Genomic DNA, 19,845 nt, shown 5'->3' on the forward strand with positions numbered 1-19,845 from the left:
TGCGTCGTGGCCGGCTTCCCTCTTTCATGCAGTTTGCCGTCGGCACGCACAAAATTGTTCGCCGAGCGAGATAAGTATTACTCACTGTTTATTTTATTTGTCTGTTACTCACTCAAACGTATTACTGTTTATTTTAATAATGTTTTTTATTTTCAGGTATTGCAGCTGCCGTCGGATCTCTCGGACTGCCCAAGATCGTCTCGTCTCTCCAGGATTGCACTCAGGTAAGTTTCACGCTAAATTAGCTTAGCCCCTCGCACCCGAATTTTTACAGGATGTCTTTTATTTTCAGGTTTTCCCAGGATACTTCGTCGTTGAATCTCATGCAGGTACGTAGCAGGTTTATCCAAATTTATGACACTTTGTAGGTTATGTTTTTATAACACTTTATAGAATTTATTCATATAACCAAACAATCAATATAACAAAACTTCCGTACGCGACGCTTGTTCACACTCGTGTACGCCTTTTCCTCCTATCTCACAATGTTTGTCAAATTCACAAAATCCCGAACGCGTGGCTTATTCACACTCGTTTCGGATTGACACGATCTATAATCGTGATTGAAATTGGAAATTAATTCCGCGTAACGCCTACTCGCATTCGGCGTTTGGTTACTGCACTTATTTAACGCGGTTGCGTATTCCGCTGAACTCTAGAACGATCTTTTTATTTGCGGATACAAGACGCGGAGATCTTAGCCTCACGGTGGCTGAGAATCTAAAGTTAATCTTTTCGCTGTGCGACTCGGTTTTATACCACGTCGAGCCGCCGCACGTAGTTTTGCCGCTTCCGCCAATCAGCGCTCGCGCCGTCTCTTTCCTCGGCTCACGTCCAATGGGCGTGCGCGGTCACTCCCAGCGTTGTCCCGGCTCGTCTCGCTTGCTGCGTCCAATCAGCGCTCGAGTCGGCAGACTGCGTTCACGCTGCCCCTCCACTGGCCAATCGTCCAATCCCGTCATTCGAGATTTCGCAGGCTCACAGCTCGCAACATGAGGTGCACTTTCGCGTGCCACTACCATGCACTCTCTTGACGTCCCATGGCGCGTATTACGATACGCGCGTATCGGGCGTATTAAATTTCGACCAATGACAGACGATCCGCCGTTTTTGATACGCTGACGATCCGCGGGCATTCATAATCGAGCGGATCGCACACATACATATGCACAGTCGTATATTGAGCATGTCGTGTTCACTGTACGGTGTAGAAAGTGTGGACGGCGAAAAAGTTATCTGCCATTATCCACAGTTATTAAACCGTGGTACTTTGTCTTCTGCTTTAGGGCCCATATGGATTTCCGTCCCTGGAGGGACGGAAATCCATATGGGCCCTAAAGCAGAAGAAAGAATTTGCAGTTATCTGCGCTGTAAACACGTGTTCCGTTGCAATTGTCACGGTCGCGTTTTCGTGGACGTATCATCGCGTTATTAAATCCGTCGTGTGTTATTGAGTTTATACGTGGTCGGTCGTCGCAATTCGAGTTGTGGTACATACGCCGCATAGTTCTCTCAAATGTATTATTACGTTACCATTATTATTTGTATATTGGTTAACGCGCAGCCCCTCTTTCTCTGTTCATCTTCTTTCCTCTTTGACATTATTCCAGCATATCGCTATTAGTGGCGTCTCGCGTTCACGTAAAACAGACGTCCAAAAAAGGTACTTAATTAAATAATATTCAGTATAGAACAGTACAAGCAATTACAACTACTTTTACAGTTTATCAAGAGATAACGGTAAAACCCCTGTCAAAAGTTAAGACAGCCGTCAAGGCACTTGCAGTGAAGATGATGGAAAATAAAGAAAATACACCACATGTAAGTATTTCTAATATTAGGGAGTATCCCGTTTGGACACGTAACGATTGGACACCGCTCGATTGGACACGCACGATTGGACACGCACGATTGGACACCGCACGATTGGACACCGCACGATTGGACACCGCACGATTGGACACCGCATTATTGGACACTGCACGATTGGACACCGCACGATTGGACACCGCATTATTGGACACCGCACGATTGGACACCGCATTATTGGACACCGCATTATTGGACACCGCATTATTGGACACCGTACAATTGGACACACACACATTTACGTGTGTGTATGCAGATTTCTAATACAGTTTGCATGGGTTAGCGACTTGGACGGGGTGGGTGCGGGAGGGGGGGCCGAAGGCCCCCCTTGCACCCCCCCGTGTGTGTGTGTGTGTGTGTGCGTGCGAGCATTTTCTGCACCACATAGGTTTGAAACTTTCCACGCAAAACGAGATGCTCCTAAAAATACGTATATAGATATTTAAAATTCAATTTTTTTTCTGGCAAATCGAAGCTTTTTTTTGCCAGATATTTCTAAGCTTAGATAATCTGTTATATGATATATAAATGTTATTCACTAGAAGACTGCGGTGTCCAATAATGCGGTGTCCAATCGTGCTGTGTCCAATCGTGCGGTGTCCAATAATGCGGTGTCCAATAATGCGGTGTCCAATCGTGCGGTGTCCAATAATGCGGTGTCCAATCGTGCGGTGTCCAATAATGCGGTGTCCAATCGTGCGGTGTCCAATCGTGCGGTGTCCAATCGTGTGGTGTCCAATCGTGCGTGTCCAATCGAGCGGTGTCCAATCGTTACGTGTCCAAAAGGAGGTCACCCCTAATATTATAATAATAATTTAATATTGTTAAATTTATTTTACTTTTATTTTGCTCGTAGCCTCTAAAGTGTGGATATTGTGGGTGGCTGATTGGGGGACTAATGAGCACAAGCTTGTTAAATCATAATTGTTTCAAATTTATTGATGAAGATACCCATTTTCTACATATAAATGATTGTAACATTGCTACAATTGGTAAGTATTCTAATAACAAGTGCATTAATGAATTTTTAACAGCTCTGTTATCGATACTACCCAGATAGCAAATTGACATTGTTTGTCATGAACTTGATGTCAAAATGATATGAAAAAAACATCACTTGAACTAGATAATAAAATTTTGTGATATAATTATTTTGTTAAGGAGAATTAAATTTATCACTTGGGTTGGAATAGGAGACCCTTGAGTAGGATTATAAAAGTACGTACCATTTGAGTTAATTTAATATTATTTTAAAATTAAAGATACTACTGTTTAGATTTTTTTCAAGGTATAAAGATATTTTGTTGAGGTGAATTGTTTTAAAATCAAAGATATTACCACTTTTTCTGAGGTTACGTACAACTTAAGTTTTATTATTTTAAAATTATATTACCATTTTTCGAGGTTGCACACTGTGCCTGTATACTTGACACTTTTTTTACCTTTTTTTAAAAACTTAATTTTGTTGTAATATGCATTTTGTAGTATTAGACATTATATAATACTTTGCAACATAAAATATGATTGCAACTGAGATATATTGCATAATTAATGCAATATATATTAAGTAAAAATCCCACCATTATCCCGTCTTTTATAATTAGTATTCATAAAAGATTTATAATTAGAATTTATAAATATCAACACAATAATCTTTTTTACTGTTTATTATCAAGAGACACAGTAGTTTTATATGTATCCTCTGTCTAAATAGATGTCTCATAATATAACTTTTATTTTATGTAAAATAGCAGTTAATACTGTATTACTTACGTAATTAATGTAAATATTTTTTGTTTCAACAATTAAAAGCGTTTTATGTTAAATAGCAATTGATGCTGTTACTTATTTAATAATATTATAATTAATTCTTATATATTAAAACTAGGATACACTTAGTAGATATATAAGCATTAATTATATCATTTATTATTGCATAAGTAACAGCATTAATTATAAAATTTTTTTATTATTACATAAGTTACATAGCATTAAGTGTTGTTTAACATAAAACGTTTTTAGTTATTAAAATAAAAATTATATGTTGACATCTATTTAGTCAGAGGCTTATGCTTGGTCCTTTTTTATATAATTTATTTTGATATATTAAAATTATTACTTCAATTTATCTAATTGGAATATATACCAAGATGATAAATTTATATAAAAAGAGCACAAACCTCTGATTAAACGGATATCAAAATATAACTTTTATTTTATGTTTAAGTAGCAGTCGATACTATGTTACTTATACTACAAGAATTGCAGAACTGGGGCTCGATTCTTGAATTTATTCGCAAGAGAAACGTATTCGCAAATTCTGTTCTTACAGAAAAGTTAGAAATTTATTGGCTATCGTATGGCTATTAACCAATAAACTTACAACTTTCTGTTAGAGCGAGTATTTGCGTATACGTTTCTCTTGCGAATGAATTCAAGAATCGAGCCCCTGCTATTTCTGCTGAACGCAGCCATTGTCAACTTTTTTTAAATGAACGCTGTTTCACCCAATCGTTCACTCACTCACTTGCTCTCTCGCTTTTTCTCTTCTGTTGTAGGACATGTAGAAATTGATTGAGCTTATTCAGAACTTAATTGGTTCAACCGTTATTAAGATTTTCCAAATCTATTCTGCTCTCAATTAAATTACATATCTTTTTCTGTAAAATAAAAAATAAAAAACTTTATTTTTCTTTATTGTAAAAAATTAAAATATGTTTTAATATATTTAAATGTTTTCTAAACTTTTTAGCAATCCAATAAATAAAAGCCCCGACGGATTTTTAGTAGAAGGATGTTTTAATGTTAGAGATATCTCGTGTCTGGCAATAAATACTATGGATTGCGTTTTGAAATTTTTCCAAGCTGTTCTGCTCTCAACCAAATTGCATATTTTTTTTGTAACTCATTCTCGCTCACTTAATTCAGAAAAAATAGCTTTGCAACTGTTGTAAAACCTAATTAGAATTTGATTGGTTTAGACATTATTGAGATGAGTGAGTTCCAGATGCGCACAGTAATAAACGGACACAGCAAGCTGAGTGAAACGGACACAGTAACAAACGGACACAGTAATAAACGGACACAGTGCGAAACGGACACAATAACAAACGGACACAGTGCGAAACGGACACAGTGCGAAACGGACACAGTAACAAACGGACACAGATCAAATGCGCACAGAGCGAAACGGACACAGACCAAATGCGCACAGAGCGAAACGGACACAGACCAAATGCGCACACTGCACATGCGCACGGACCAAATGCACACACGGAAAGTCGCAAACCCATGTGATGCAGTGAATGCTTTGCACGCACACACACACACACACACGAGGGGTGCAAGGGGGGCCTTCGGCCCCCCTCCCGCACCCACCCCGTCCAAGTCGCTAACCTATGTGGACTTTACTCTGCTTGCAATGTACATGGATTACATTTGGTCCGTGCGCACGTGCAGTGTGCGCATGGCAGTGTGCGCATTTGGTTCGTGTGCATTTGGTCCGTGCGCATTTGGTCTGTGTCCGTTTCACACTGTGTCCGTTTCGCTCTGTGCGCATTTGGTCCGTGTCGTTTGTTACTGTGTCCGTTTGGTCTGTGTCCGTTTCACTCAGCCTGCTGTGTCCGTTTATTACTGTGCGCATCTGGGACCCTCCCACGTTCGTAACCATCTATCGTACAAAAAGCAAAAGTACAAATTCCCACCATCTGTTCCGGGCAGGGATGGGTAATCGCATGTAGAAAAATTTATGGATTTTGGATAGCACATATCCACTTACATCTATCAATGCCTAGAAATTTTTTGCCTTCATGCAATTCATTGCCAACTGCCAGATTGGCTAGACTGCCAGACAATTTGGGAACGCAGCTGTGAGTCATGGTACCCGTGTTACTGTTACTACTCTTAACCTGTTCAACTTTTGATGTTCAATAAATAAAAAAGTATTAGTTGATATTAGAAGAAATATTTTTCAAAAATGAGTTTTTGTGGTGAAAGACCACAACATTCTTTTTGGAAAACGGGAGATTTCTTAATGAAAAAAATTGATAATAGAAATGTAGCATTTTGTAAAAATTGCAAAAAAATTTTGAAGAACACTGCTGAAAGTAAATTAAAAATTTATGGGTAATATACTGATTTATTTTTTAACATTAAATATAAATATTTAAATTGATATTTTATCCTTAAAATTAAATAAATATTTTAGAAGAGGATGTAAAATTGGAGAAACCGAGATTTCCAAAACCAATTATTCGAGCTTAAGTGACACAGATGTAGTGACAACAGTATTATAACTGGATCATACCAGCAAAAAGTCAGAACTCCAGAAATAAATAAAAACTCGGTAATCCTTAAAGTATGCAATTCAAATTTGTCTGACTAGGTTAGGTTGTAGCCGGACGAGGCACTCGCGTTCTCGCGTTACCCGTGAATATCACTTATTATCGCTTAAATGATTCTTTCGCTTACCGTTACGCTCCTACGTAACGTATAATCCCGTGTCGCAATGATGCGCAGTCCCCACGGTCGCCAGGTCGGTTTGACCGATGATCACCGCCAAGGTCAGTCTCGGCGCCCGCCCGCCTGGTCGTCCTTTGGTTCGCCTCGGTCGGGTCGTCTGGAACGCCGCTAAACTTCGTTGCGTGGGGGATGTGGTGCGGAATAATCCAAAACGTGTTTTACAACACTAAAATATTTATTCGAACACTTTATTTACACTGGGCCCTCAGCGCCCTTATGCGCCTTATGTGGCGCGCTCGCCTCGCACTCACACTCTCACTCATCCACGTCTTCACACACTCGCGCGCGTCTAGGCGTACACGCTCGCGATGACCACCGCGATGTTTAGCCGCGTACAACAATATGGTGCCGCGTCGCGTGATCGGTTCGCTGCGTTTCGATACAAGCTCGGGTCACTACAATGTGGCCTCGAGCGATCGCGCCCGCGTCGCGTTCGTCCCGATAACACGGAAAATTCTAAGCAAAACGCACGACGAGGTCCGCCGGTCACTTCCGCTCGGCCGTCCACCTGGGGCACTCGCGTACTCGTCGGTGACCTTCCAGTCGCACGTAATTATCGAGGTGTCGGTTGTTATCGCGTCGTCTATCACGTATGAACGCCCGAATCACTCTCGCTTTCACTCGGAATGCCGGTTGTTGTCGCGTCGTTAGATCCGTCTAATACGAACGCCCGGAACATTCTCTCTCGGTGCCGCCGCTCTCGGCTACCCGTAACCGCTCCTACCACTGGTCGAGTCGTTTTGCGCACGCGTCGCCACGCCCCGTTATCCCTGGAGGGATTACGCGCCGTATCTCGCCGTAGTTACGGTTACTGCACCGTTCTTCCGGTTGTCACACCGTGTGTCGCCGTTATTACAGTCGGTTTCTCGTGTATCACCGTGTATCGTTGTTTTTACGGTTGGTTCTCTGTGTGTCACCGTGTATCGCGATGTTACGGTCGGTTTTTTCGTGTGTCGCCGTGTATTGCGATGTTACGGTCGGTTTTTTCGTGTGTCGCCGTGTTTTCGTCTCGCCGATGGAGTTTCACGGTTCGTTCACGGTTCGTTTGCGGTGGATCGGTTTTTCCCGCCGTACTCACCGTCTCCTTGCCGCCTTCTCGCGTCTATGTCACGTTCGCGATTAATCCAACGTTTTTGCACGGTTTGCATTCACTCTTGAGCGACGTCGAATCGGTCACGTCGCCGAGCGGCCTTACCTCGGTTGGTCGCAATCTCCTCGCCTTTTGGCAATTTTTTGTGAGATAAAGGCTTCGAAAATGAGCCAAAAAATAAAATTAAAAGGTGACGTAATTGATTCGGCGTCTTCTCTCTCATACCTTATCTTTTATACGCTCTTAAATTTAATTGTCTTATCGCTACATAATTGTTTTAACATTAGGTAAACTTAACGGCTAAATATGTTCGTTAGTAATTATATACGCTTATAGTCTAATGTTATTTTAATAGTGTAATATGAAATATGTATATATGCGCATTTAAGAATAGGGAGTAGTTTTTTCTTTGGTTTTTCGTATTTATTTTTTCTTTTTAGGGTTTTCCTATGGTTAATCATAATATTCACACGATTAAGTATGTGTGTTTGGTTTTTTTTAATGATTAAATATGCTTATCCTATGGTTAGATATAAGTAATATGGTTAGATTAACGAAATATGTGGTTGAAAAGATAAATATTTTCCTTAAAAGTAATTGGATTATAATATTATATTCTTAGTACTAACTTATTGCTACCTGGCAGGTTATAGGGTTTAAATGTATTTATTCACATAAGGTAAGTATATATATGTATGTTCTATAAACTAGGTATGATTATTAGGTAAGTATGACGCTATATGTATGCGTGTATCTATATTTGATTATTATATGAAGTAAGTATATTTTATAAAATGTTAAGTAGGTATAATGTACTATAAGGTAAGTATGATATATATTTTCTTATAACTATGTATCTTATATCTAATTGTGTAGAGTTTTTCTGTAATTATTTACATGTGTTTTCTGTGTTTATGTCTGCAGTCTTCCTTCCAGGATATCTGCCTGTTGGGATGTGCTTGGCTGAGGTTCGCCGGTTTCTTCAGCTCTTTTGTCGACTAACGGTTGGATCACTCGCGCCGGCTCACAGCTTTTGCCGTTGGTCGCCGCCTTGTCCATTTTTTCACCGTCTGGTTCGTCGATTCGCGTGATCGCTACGCTGATTGCTTTTGCTTCGATCACCTTGGCCTTGGGTGCGAATTTGCCTCCCTTGTCGCTTGTGTACGTCTCTGGCCTCCTCGATGATCTGCCGTCTATTTTCTTCTCGTTTCGTGATGATCTTTCGGCTCTACGTCTTGGGTCGCGGTGAGCGGATCTGGATCTCTTCGAGGTTTTAATCGGCTCGGAGTTGTTGTCCTCCTCCTCGCTCGTTGAGAATCGCTTCCTCTTTTTCATCTCGTTGCGCCCTTTACATTTCTCGCTTTGTCCTACTTTATCATCTTCGGAAGCGCTGCTCTGCTGTGGTTCAGCTGTTTCAGCCTTCCTCCCTTTTGGTGTCTCGATTCTTTCGATTATCTCCGTAATCGCGCTTGTTTCCACCGTTTGACTAGATTCGGTTGAAAAAAATTGCTTGGCGATCACTGTGCCGTTTTTATACATTAAGAGCACATGGAACTCTATATCCTCATCCTCTTCTGTTAATGGGTGTCTGGTCGTATGGGCCAGTAACCTTAGCTTGGCTAGGTCCTCACCTGTTGGTCTCTTCAGATTTATTTCGACGTTATTGACGCTGGTTCTGTGCGTTTCTAGGTTATAGTTAATGATCGCACGATTGTACTCCTCTTTGGTCTCCTCGTTGGCTCGTTGCAATTCATCGCTTGGCGTAGGCTGTATCCTCTGACTAAATCGCTGAGTAAATGACCTCATTGTCGCTATGCGACTTTGGATTTCTTCGACGTTGTTATTGTCACGGAGGGTTTGAGTGAATGTCCTCCTTGCCTCTCTCTCCTCTCTCAGTAAATCGACAAAATCTGGATATTCCATGGTTTGCCCGTGTATGGCTTCTATCAAGACTGCGATAATCTCCTCACAATCCTTATGTATCTCCGCTTGCGTCTGATTTGACGGTCGCGTCGGGACTAACTCACCGGTTGTTGTCGTTGAGCTTTCCGTCTCTCGCTTGATCGCGCTCTCGTCGCTCGTCGCCGCGTCGATAACTGTCGCGCTCGACTCCCCTCTGCTCGCTCGGTATCGATTTTTATCGCGGTTACCCTCGGTGTACTTGAGGTATTCGCTCGATCCTGCTACGATTCTCGATATTATCCTACTCGTCGCCTGATGACTTTCGGTTTCGCTGTCACTGTCTATTATTATCACGGACTGGTCCGTTTGATCGTTCTCTTCGACCTTCGCTATCGGGGACACGTCCCAAATCAGTGGATTCCCCTGCTGGTTATCCGGTACGTATGCCGTCGTCTCATCCAAATGGATTCCTCTTTCCGCCTTTTCTTCGCTGTCTCGCCCTTTTTGGTCGTCGTCAAACCGTGAGCCGGAACTCGCGATCCTCGCGTTGTCGACAGAGCTCTGATTCGTCTCTTCGCTGGGTCGCGCCGTCCGTCTGTACTGCTCCTGGCTTGATGTTCTCCTCGGGGTCGTTTCGCTTTCGCTCGCGCTTATAATAATAATAATAATAATGAGTTCGGGGGGCAGTCCTCAAATGGGTCCCGCCTCTGACACTCAGACAGAGTCCATTGTATCTCCCCGTTGTCAGCCGCCCTTAGCGGGGCCCCGCTTCCTTCCAGAAGCGGAGAAGATCCTCCAAGGGCAGCTGTCCCACCTGATCCGGTTCCAGAATGCCTGAGCCCAGCAGGCGTGCTCTTGGTCCGACCAATACAGGGCAGTTCCCAAGAATATGGAGACTAGTCTCCTCTTCTTCGCCACACCACCTGCAGTCGGGCGTATCGCTACTGCCCAGCTTATACAGGTGATAATTAAGGTCGCCATGGCCCGTGAGCAATTGCGTCGCCAGCCTGGCGTCCCTCCTATTTAGGGATCTCATGCTTCTGGCCAGGTCCTCACCGGGACAGTCTCCCAGCAAGGCTCCGGCCTGTCTGCATTTGACCCCCGTAACTTTCCTCCAGTGCTCAAGGTGCTGGTCCCGGAGCCAGCTCCCGATCCTTCTCCTGCCCAGGCAGAAGGAGATCCCAACAGCCGGCTCCGGTCCCACCAACCTTGTTTCTGCTGCCTCCTTGGCAAGCAAGTCGGCTATTTCGTTGCCCTCGATCCCCGAATGCCCGGGGACCCATACTAGACCAACGTCATTATTCTTCGCCAGTTCGTCTAGTACAATTTTACAATCCCAGACCAACCGCGAGTTAAATCTCGGACCTTCCAGCGCTTTGAGCGCTGCCTGACTGTCCGAGCAAATTCTGATGCGCCCTCCCACCCTACCGAGCTCCAGTAGGTTCTGGGCACATCTCATGATAGCTACCACTTCCGCCTGAAATACCGTTGCGTGTTCGCCAAGCGGAACGACCATTCTTGTTCTATCGCGCTGGCAGTAGAGCCCAGCTCCAGAGCCCGTGCTCGTTCTGGAGCCGTCCGTGAACCAGACGTCCCCATCCCGAGGAACCGGTCCCTTGGAGCCGTCCCACTCCCAGCGCTTGGGAAAGCTTATCTTGTACCTTCTTTCAAAGGTACGAATTACTGGCCTTCTATCTTGCCCCATCGCAAAAATGGGGCCCGATAGAATTCCTTCAGGGAATCTTGTGTGCAGGGCTCCCGCCCTCCACCTTGATTCGCACCTCAGGCGGTAGGCCGCCGCTGCCGCCGCCGCCACTACTACCCGATCGAGGGGCTCGATGCCCAGCAGCATGCCCATCGCCGCCACCGGCGTGGTCCGCATAGCTCCCAAGGCCCCTCTCAAAACCAGAGCCCTGATATGCTCCAGCGCTGACGCGGCGGTTTTCTTCAGCACCCTCGGCCACCACACAACAGATGCGTATAGCAGCCTGGGTCTGAGTATCGCCGTGTAAATCCAGTGGACTATCCTCGGTTTCAGACCCCATGTCTGTCCGAATGTCCTCCTGCATACCCATAAGTAAGAGCATACACTCTTACATCGGTTCTCAAGATGTTCCCTCCAAGCCAGCTTCCTATCTAGGATTACTCCCAGATATTTAGCCGTCCCGGTTGGGACTAATCTCGTTCCTCCAAGGACTGGCCCTTCCACCGGACCTACCTTGTACTTGCGAGTGAATACCACAAGCCCGGTCTTCAGTGGGTTTACCGACAAACCGGTCCTGCCACACCACTCCTCGACTACCTCCAATGCTCCCTGCGTGAGCTCCAGAAGTGTTTCCAAGAAGGGGCCTCGTACTAGGATAGCCAGGTCATCCGCATATCCCAATGTAAGAATCCCCCTCTCGTTCAGTGTTCCGAGCAGACTATCTGCCACCAGACACCACAAGAGTGGAGAAAGAACCCCTCCCTGAGGGCACCCTCTCTCCACCCAGCCACTGACACTCACCGTTCCCAGTGAGGCCGTTACCTGCCGCTTGAGCATGCCTTTGATCCACTCCACAATCTTCTCCGGCACACCTCTGCGAGCAGCCTCTTCACATACCACCTCATGCGGTGTGTTGTTAAAAGCACCTTCAATATCTAGGAAGGTGCCCACCGCGTAACCCTTCTTCTCCAATTGCTCCTCGATGAACGATACAGCAGAGTGAAGCGCCGTTTCGGTGGAATACCCCGTACGATACGCATGCTGGTTCGCGTGCAGCGGATGCCGCAGCAGAACCACATCCCGTATGTAAATATCCACCAGCCTTTCCAACGTCTTTAGAAGAAAGGACGTCAGGCTGATTGGACGAAAATCCTTGGCGGAGCTGTATCCCGTTCTTCCCGCCTTGGGGATGAACACAACTCTCGCCTGTCTCCAAGCTCTGGGCGTATAGCCCAGGGCCAAGCAAGCCCTCATTGTCCGCGTGAGCGGCCCCGTGATCTGTTCCAGCCCCTCCTGAAGAAGGGCCGGGAAGACCCGGTCCGGTCCAGCCGACTTGAAGGGCTTGAAACCTCCTACAGCCCTTTTGACCCTGTCGGGCCTCACAATTTTGGCTGCAAGAGACCAGTCATTCTCTCGTGCCCTGCATGGGTCCAAGGTTTCCTGCTGGATGTCTGCTCCCGGGTCTCTACAGAAGCCCGGAAAATTCGATTCCAGCAGGTGGGTCAGGCAACGTTCCCCGGAAACCATCGTCCCGTCATCGAGCCGGATGGCCTCCAAGGCCGCGTCCTGACTTCTAGCCAAGATCCTGCCTAGTCTGGCGGCTTCGGGTATCCCCTCCACCGACTCGCAGAATCTTCTCCAGCTCTCCTTCTTTGCCCTTACCACAGAGTCCCTGTAGACCTTCTGAGCCCTTCGGTGAAGGTCCCAGTCAGCCTGGCGGCCCGTGTTCCTGGCTCTATTCCAGGCCCGACGTGCCGCACCCCTGAGATCCTGCAGCTTTGGGCTCCACCAGGAAACCTTTCTGTCATTCCTTACCGTCCTCTCCGGACAGTTGCTTTCAAAGCTGTTGATGAGCGCCCTTTGCAGGTGCTCGACACACAGCTCGATCTCTTGTGAGGTCCCGTGTCTCTTGGGGAACTCCCTGAGACCGACAGCCAGGTCCTCACGGAATGAATCCCAGTCCGTCTTCCTTGGGTCCCTTACAGTCCTCACCTTCGCCTTGGCCTTTGCCAGTCTGAAGGTGATCTGTCTGTGATCCGACAATGAGGGTTCATCGGAGACCCTCCAGCCGGTCACCTCCCATACCAACCGCCTAGAACAGACAGTTAGATCCAGCACCTCCCTTCTCACCGCAGTGACAAAGGTGGGCTCGTTACCTCTATTGAGAATTTCCAGGTCGGTAGACACCAGAAATTCCAATAGCTTCTCTCCTCTCCTGTTGGTGTCCGTGCTTCCCCACACCGTATGGTGCGCGTTCGCATCGCACCCCAAAATGAGGGAAAGCTGCTCCTTTTGGCAGTACTCCACCAGGCGAACCACCAGGTCCGATGGTAGTGGGTCGTCCTCCTCGTGTGGGAAGTAACCCGACGCCACCACCACCCTCCTTCTAGTCCTAGTCTCACTGATGGCCTCGATCACAACCGCCACCAGGTCTCTGGAACAGAAATTCGGCAGCAGTTGGGCCTCTAACCCCTTGACAGCCACACAGGCCCTGGGTCGTTCATCTTGCGGAGACTTGAATAGTCTTCCGCACCCCGCCAGACCCCTAATACCCCCCCGGACTAGCCAGGGTTCTTGTATTAGTGATATGGCTGTGTGCACCCTAGCTTGGCGCCTGGCCAAAGCAGCCGAGGCTCCCTTGCTGTGGTGCAAGTTAATCTGGGTGAAGCCCACCCCGGTCCCGTCTACTGTGAAGACGAGGCCTTTGGGTCGGGCCCTCCCTTGCCCTTATCCTTCCCATCCTGGGATGCCCCGGTCACCTTGAAGGTAACCCGGTCCATCCCGAGATGAGGCCTGAAATCCAGTGCCTTCAGCTTGAGGACACTGGACTCGGGAATGCCGAGAACGAGGTTTCTGCCCTCGCAGGTAGCCCCCACGTTCTCCGCATGCACACGCCAGCCCGAAGTACTGATCCCCGGGTTCTGCCGCTCCAGCAGCCCCAGGACAGCGGCCGCGCCCACAGGTGGACCCGGGACCCATACCACTGCCCTGCACTGCCTTTGCAGCATCTCCAGTCCCACCACCCTGAGCCTGGCGCCCTCCCACGGTACGATGCCGCTGATTCGACTTTCTAGCCAACTCAGCGACTCCGCATCCGCGCATCTGACGACCGCAGCCCCTGCCCGCAAAGAGGTGCTGTCGAATCTGGGCAGGGGACCCTCCTGGATCCCCTGGATCTCCTTAAAGACCGCACCCCTTAGTTGCGCCACCCGCTCAACGGTTAGCGCTTCCTCGGGGTACCCCTCCGCGACAATCACCCTCGTTAGGGGGTCCGCGGCATCTGCGTAAGCCTGGGTCCCTTGGACCTTCGGCTTCTTTGTCGCCCCTTCCACCGAAGGCGGGGTCTCGGCGGGGCCCCTCCGTCGCTTACCGGCGGTGGTGCCCCCCCGAACCCCCCCAACCGGTGTCCGGGGGTCGGTCAAGGTTGAGGTCCCCGGAGCGGCCGGCAGAGGCCCCTCCCGGGTTTGCGCCCGGGCCTGAGCCTCCACCTTTCGCTCCCGAGCCCTCTTCCTTTTCGCGGCTCCGGAGAGTTTCCTCTTACCGAGGTCCCCCTCCTTTTCCGCCTTAGCATCCGTAGCTTCGGTGCCTCCCGTGCCCCTTGGGGCCCGTTCGGCTCCCGAAACCACTCCTCTCTCCGCGGTCTCGGTGCTTCCCGTGCCCATAGGGGTCCGTTCGGCTCCCGATCCCGCTTCTGCTACTCTTCCGGAGTCCTCTGTCGAAGCCTCCATCGGGGTGTCTTCCGTGAGTTTTGTTTTTAATGTTAAATTTAAGCTCTCCATTTTGTTCCCACGAGCAGCTAGGGAAATAAACGGTCCACCCACGCAGAGCCCCGCATGCGTGGGTAAGGCTAAATACTCTGGGGTTTCGCCCGGTTCCCCAGAGGCATCGTTCAAGACACTGCTCCCCCAGTGCCACGCAGCCCTCGCCACGATGGCTTCCAGCTTGGCTTGGGGAGTTGGTCCGCGGTAACGGCTTTCCCCCCCCCTGGGCAGGGTTTTACGCCCGCCGGGGCAGGTTATAACCGCTACTACCCGGGCGGTCCACCCGGGCACGCGGGGGTTTAGACCCGGGCCAGGGTTTCCCACCCGGGCGTCCTCCTATCCGCCGCCCGGAGACGCGCCCGATAGGCACTCAACCCACGGGTTCGCTCGCGCTTAATCGCTCGCAAAATTTTATCGCTTGTGTCAATACGCTATCGCTTATTTCGCTTTTGCGCTGTATCCTCGCTTGGTTCGCTTCCTTCGCCCGTCTTTCTAATCTACCTAATGACTTGTTTAACCTAGCTATGTCGCTTCGCGTTTTCTCGCGTCTTTTCTGCGATTCACTGGTTCGTGGTGTCAACCACTCCTCGGTCCCGCTGTACAGTACCCTTACCATAGCGTTTACGTAATAACCTTGTTCTATCGTGTGGATTGTGGTTCCGCTTCGCGTAGTGTATCTGTTACCCCTTTGGTACGCGTATCCACGGTCTGTCTCTACCCTGTGTTCAAAGTTGTCGTCCTCGTTGCGATTGATTATCGTTACTCGCTCGTCTGTCTCGGCTGTAACTATTTGATTTTCGCGTTTTATGATTGCGTTGTTTATAGAAACGGGATCACGGTTCCTCGCGTCGCTCGCTTCGCTATCGTATATCAGCGATTCGCTCTCGCCGCTATCGCTCGATGAGCTAATTCTGTTCGGTCTTCGGCGTCTTCGTCGTTTGTTCGCGCGTCGGTTGCTTTTCGTCACTTCGCGCTTGCTTACGGTGATCGCTGTCGATCCGTTCTCCTCGCCTAACTCGCTCGTCGATGACGCTCGGTTCGGATCGCCCGCGTCGCTATTCGCGCCTTGGTTTTCGTCCGAATTGCTCGCGCTTCGCGTAACTAAACGTACGGTATCCTCGCCTCTTTCGCTATTCGACGTTTCCGCCTCGCTCTGATCTCTCGGATCGTTAATCGTACGGTCGTCGTAGTTTTCGTCAGATCGCTCGGTCTCGCTGTCCGTTCGTCCGTCGTCTGGTCGGAACTGGGATTCGCGGTGTGGACGGATTTGTCTGGTGTTGAACGCTCCTACGACGTTTCCCTCATCGTCGCCGATTAGGTAAGCGTTCTTTCTTAGTACCCGCAAAATTCGATACGGTCCGTCGTAGACCAAATGAATCTTCTTTGTTACTCTCCTACTCGCGTTTGATTGTCGGTGTAATTTCACCCAGACTCTCTCTCCTTGCGCGTATTCTTTCGCGTGTAGCTTTTTATCGGCTTGCCGCTTTCTTTTCGCAGCGTTTTCTCTTAGATTTCTCCTCGCGTCCTCTATTTTTTCTTCCAATCTCTGATCGTGATATATCTCCGGTAAAAGGTCTTCCCGTAGTCCGAAGTTATCCGTTCTATCGAAATGCAATTCGTTCGGCGTAAATAAATTTTACTCCATACGCCCTGTCTATGGCTGGCGTAGGTTCTAACGATGCGTCCGAGTTCTCGCATGACTCTTTCGACTGGGTTCGACTGTGGGTTATACGGCGTTGTTTTCTTCGGTTGGAAACCGTTCTCTCGCGCAAATTCTGCCCATCTCGTCGTTGTAAATTGCCCGCCGTTGTCAGTCAATACTTCCCTTGGTACGCCCATTTCTTCGAAATATTCTCTCATCTTCTCGACTATAGTATCCAATTTCTGTTGGTTAGTCATGGGGTAAAGCCTCACATGCTTCGTGAACTTGATCACGAGGACATACTTGTATCCTCTCTGCGCGGTTGGTAACGGTCCGAAAATGTCGGCCGCCACCGCCTCTCTCGGTTCGTCGGGTAATACATAGTATTGCTCTCCCACTGTGGGTTTGGCGTAATATTTGGTCGCGTGGCAAATTTTACAGGATGCCACCACGTCTCTGGCTATCCTTGCCATATTTCGACCGTAGAAATAGCTTCGCATGAAACCTATTAGTTTATCGGTTCATAACGTCCTCGTTGGTAACACGACTCGGTCCTGCTTCGCGTCCGTTACGCGCGTCAGTCCATTTCGCACGAAGTACGTTTCCGGTTGGGTTTGTATCAAATTGCATATCTCGTCGTCCCTCTGTTGCGCCTCGCGTATGATTTCGCTCAAATCCTCGGTTTTCGCGCCGTCTGTCGTGTCGCGTATCGTCTTCTCGTTCTCGTTTTCATCGGTTTCACCCGTATTTCTAGATAATGCGTCCGCTATTTCGTTGTCTTTTCCCGCGATATGTATAATTTCTAGATCGAACTCTTGCAAAAATGCAAACCAACGGGCTATCTGCGTGTTGTTTCTCACGCACGTTCCTAGGAATTTTAACGCCTTGTGGTCGGTATGCACGCGCACGTGTCTCCCCAGCAGCAACGTGTGCCACTTACGCAACGCTACCACCAGTGCTAGTGCTTCGATCTCCGTTACGGTATAGTTTCTTTCCGCTCCGTTGAGCTTACGACTCGTATATACTACGGTATACTTCTGCTCTTCACCGTCCTTGTATTGGTACAATCTCGCTCCGATGCCGGTCCTTGCCGCATCTGTCTGAATTTTAAACTTGTATCCCGGTCTTATTAGGTATAGAGCCGGTGCTTCGCTGAACGCTAGCTTCGTCTGTGTGAACGCACTTTGGTGCCGTTCGGTCCAGTTGAACTTACGATTCTTCTTAAGCAATTCTTCTAACGGTTCGGTCAGTCTGGAAAGATTCTTCACGAACCTACGGTCCCAATTGACTAGACCCAGGAACGATTGTAGTCCCTTCTTATTACGTGGTCTCGGGAAGTTTTGGATGGCCGCCTTGGTCTCAGCATTTATCTCAGCCTCCAATTCGGTAAATGTGTGTCCAAGAATTTTATCTGCTGTCGCGCGAATTCGCATTTGTCGCGGTTCAATCTAAATCCCGCCTCGCGCAATTTCGTCAATACGCGCCGATTCCCCCAATGCTAAACCCATCGCTCGCGTGAAGGATGCCCCCGCGGTCTTTAATCCGAATGGCATTCTACGAAATACGTATGACTGTCCGTTAAACATAAAACCTGTATACTTTCGCGAATCTGGCTCCAACGGTATTTGCCAGAACGCCTGCGACACGTCCAGTGTCGTGAAATATCGCTTTCGTCCGATACGTCGGAACACCTCCTCTATCGTTGGCGGTTGCGCGTGATCGTCGACCGTTCGCTTGTTCAACTCCCGGGCATCTAGGCATAACCGTATATCACCGTTGCGTTTTATAACAGCCACCAAAGGACTGATGTACGGTGTCGCGGCTCTTTCTATAATACCTTGCGCCTCGAGTCGGTCGATGTACTTCGCTACCTCGCCATAATGTTTCTCTGGAATCGGGTAGGTCTTTCCCCTAAACGGTTTTTCCGAATTCAACACGATAGTGTGCCGGTAGTGCTTGACTTCACCGATCTCCGGTCTAAATACCTCCTCGTTATCGCGTAGTATCGCTTCTAAACTCTCAACTTCGCCGTTCAAAATTGTCGCGTTTACTCGTAACGCGTTTATCGCTCCTCCTACGGCGTTATCCACGGCTGTCGGATCGAATTCGAATCTCGCGCCGCTTTCGTCACATCTCATACGCATTCGGTACTTGACTTGAAAATCTAAACCGAGTCATCAATCGTTTCAAACCGTATCATTCGATAAACCATGCGTTCCACGATATAAAACTCGTGATCGTATCTGTCACCTAAGTATGTAAATTCTAACCGTACCTTACTCGTGATTACGGCTCCTTTCTCCGCAAATGCTCCTCGCAATATGAATCTCTTTATCGGAATCGTGTCCAATGTCTTACCTTTCTCGCTCAATACGTCGTACAGCTTCTTGGTCAGCGCCGACAATTGCGCCCCTGTATCGACTAATGCTCTCACCTCGACGTCACCGAATCGCACGTTTATCATCGGTGCATCGGGTTCCGTTTGCTCTTTCGCTATCTCGGTCGCGAATAATTCGTCCAAATCCCGTAACACGGTCTCCGTTTGCAATATGCTGAGACTCTTGTCGGTCGATTCGTTGTCACGTTTAACGATCTCGCGATTCTCATCTCGCGGTATAAATTTAATTGCAGCCAGACGCTTTCTTCTCACGTCCGCCGTTTCTTTCGACGCGTTCGGCTTACTTCCGCCGTTGCGCTCGTCTTCGTTCGATATTTCGGTAATCACAACGTTGCCCTTGCGCGTCTCGCGGTTAGACGCCGCTTTGCCCGTACCGATGGCGTTGTTCCAGTACCGGTTGTTCGCGCGCTCCGCACCGCCGCGTGTTCGTGCCGCAACGTACGCGCGGTCGAATCCACCGTCGCCACCGTCTCGCTCTCTCGGTTGTCTATCGCCCGTTGTGATCGCTCTCGCGTTCGGGTCGTTGGTCCATACTCTCGGGTAGTTTCGCCATGTACGGTCGTTACCCGCTATATTCGCTCCGGGTCCCATCGTCAGGGCCCTCGCTCTCCATGCACCGCGTCCGTTCGCGTTTCTATTCGCGTTTGCGGCATTCGCGCCCATCGCGGTCGCTGACTCGCGCTCGCTCCTCTACCTTTCCGCGCTAATTTGATTGAATCAAGCGTTTCCAACAACTCGCTCATCGTTCGTACCGTATTCAGTCCGATCTCGCGCGTTACCTCGTTCACGTAATGACTACGGAGCAAGTTTATCACATCCGCGTCGTTCATCGGCGGTTCCAACATGCGCGCTTGTTGCACTACCGCCATGGCATATTCCGCCATAGAGATGCCTTTCTTCGGATCATATTTACCGATGTAGAGTCGCTCGCGTAATAACGTTTGTGCCTCGCGACTC

General features: G+C 48.3%; 1 protein-coding gene across 1 annotated transcript; it reads right to left on the reverse strand.

Annotated features, from left to right (window-relative positions):
* Positions 1 to 17,938: 17,938 nt before the first annotated feature.
* On the reverse strand, positions 17,939 to 19,479 carry LOC105840231. The gene is made up of 2 exons (XM_012687115.1): positions 18,849 to 19,479; positions 17,939 to 18,654 (listed from the first exon to the last, which is right to left on the reverse strand). Exons 1-2 carry the CDS (start codon positions 19,477 to 19,479, stop codon positions 17,939 to 17,941), a joined length of 1,347 nt encoding a protein of 448 aa, XP_012542569.1.
* Positions 19,480 to 19,845: the final 366 nt, after the last annotated feature.

The sequence above is a fragment of the Monomorium pharaonis genome, chromosome 6 (assembly GCF_013373865.1).
Source record: "Monomorium pharaonis isolate MP-MQ-018 chromosome 6, ASM1337386v2, whole genome shotgun sequence".
NCBI classification, from domain to species: Eukaryota; Metazoa; Arthropoda; class Insecta; order Hymenoptera; family Formicidae; genus Monomorium; species Monomorium pharaonis.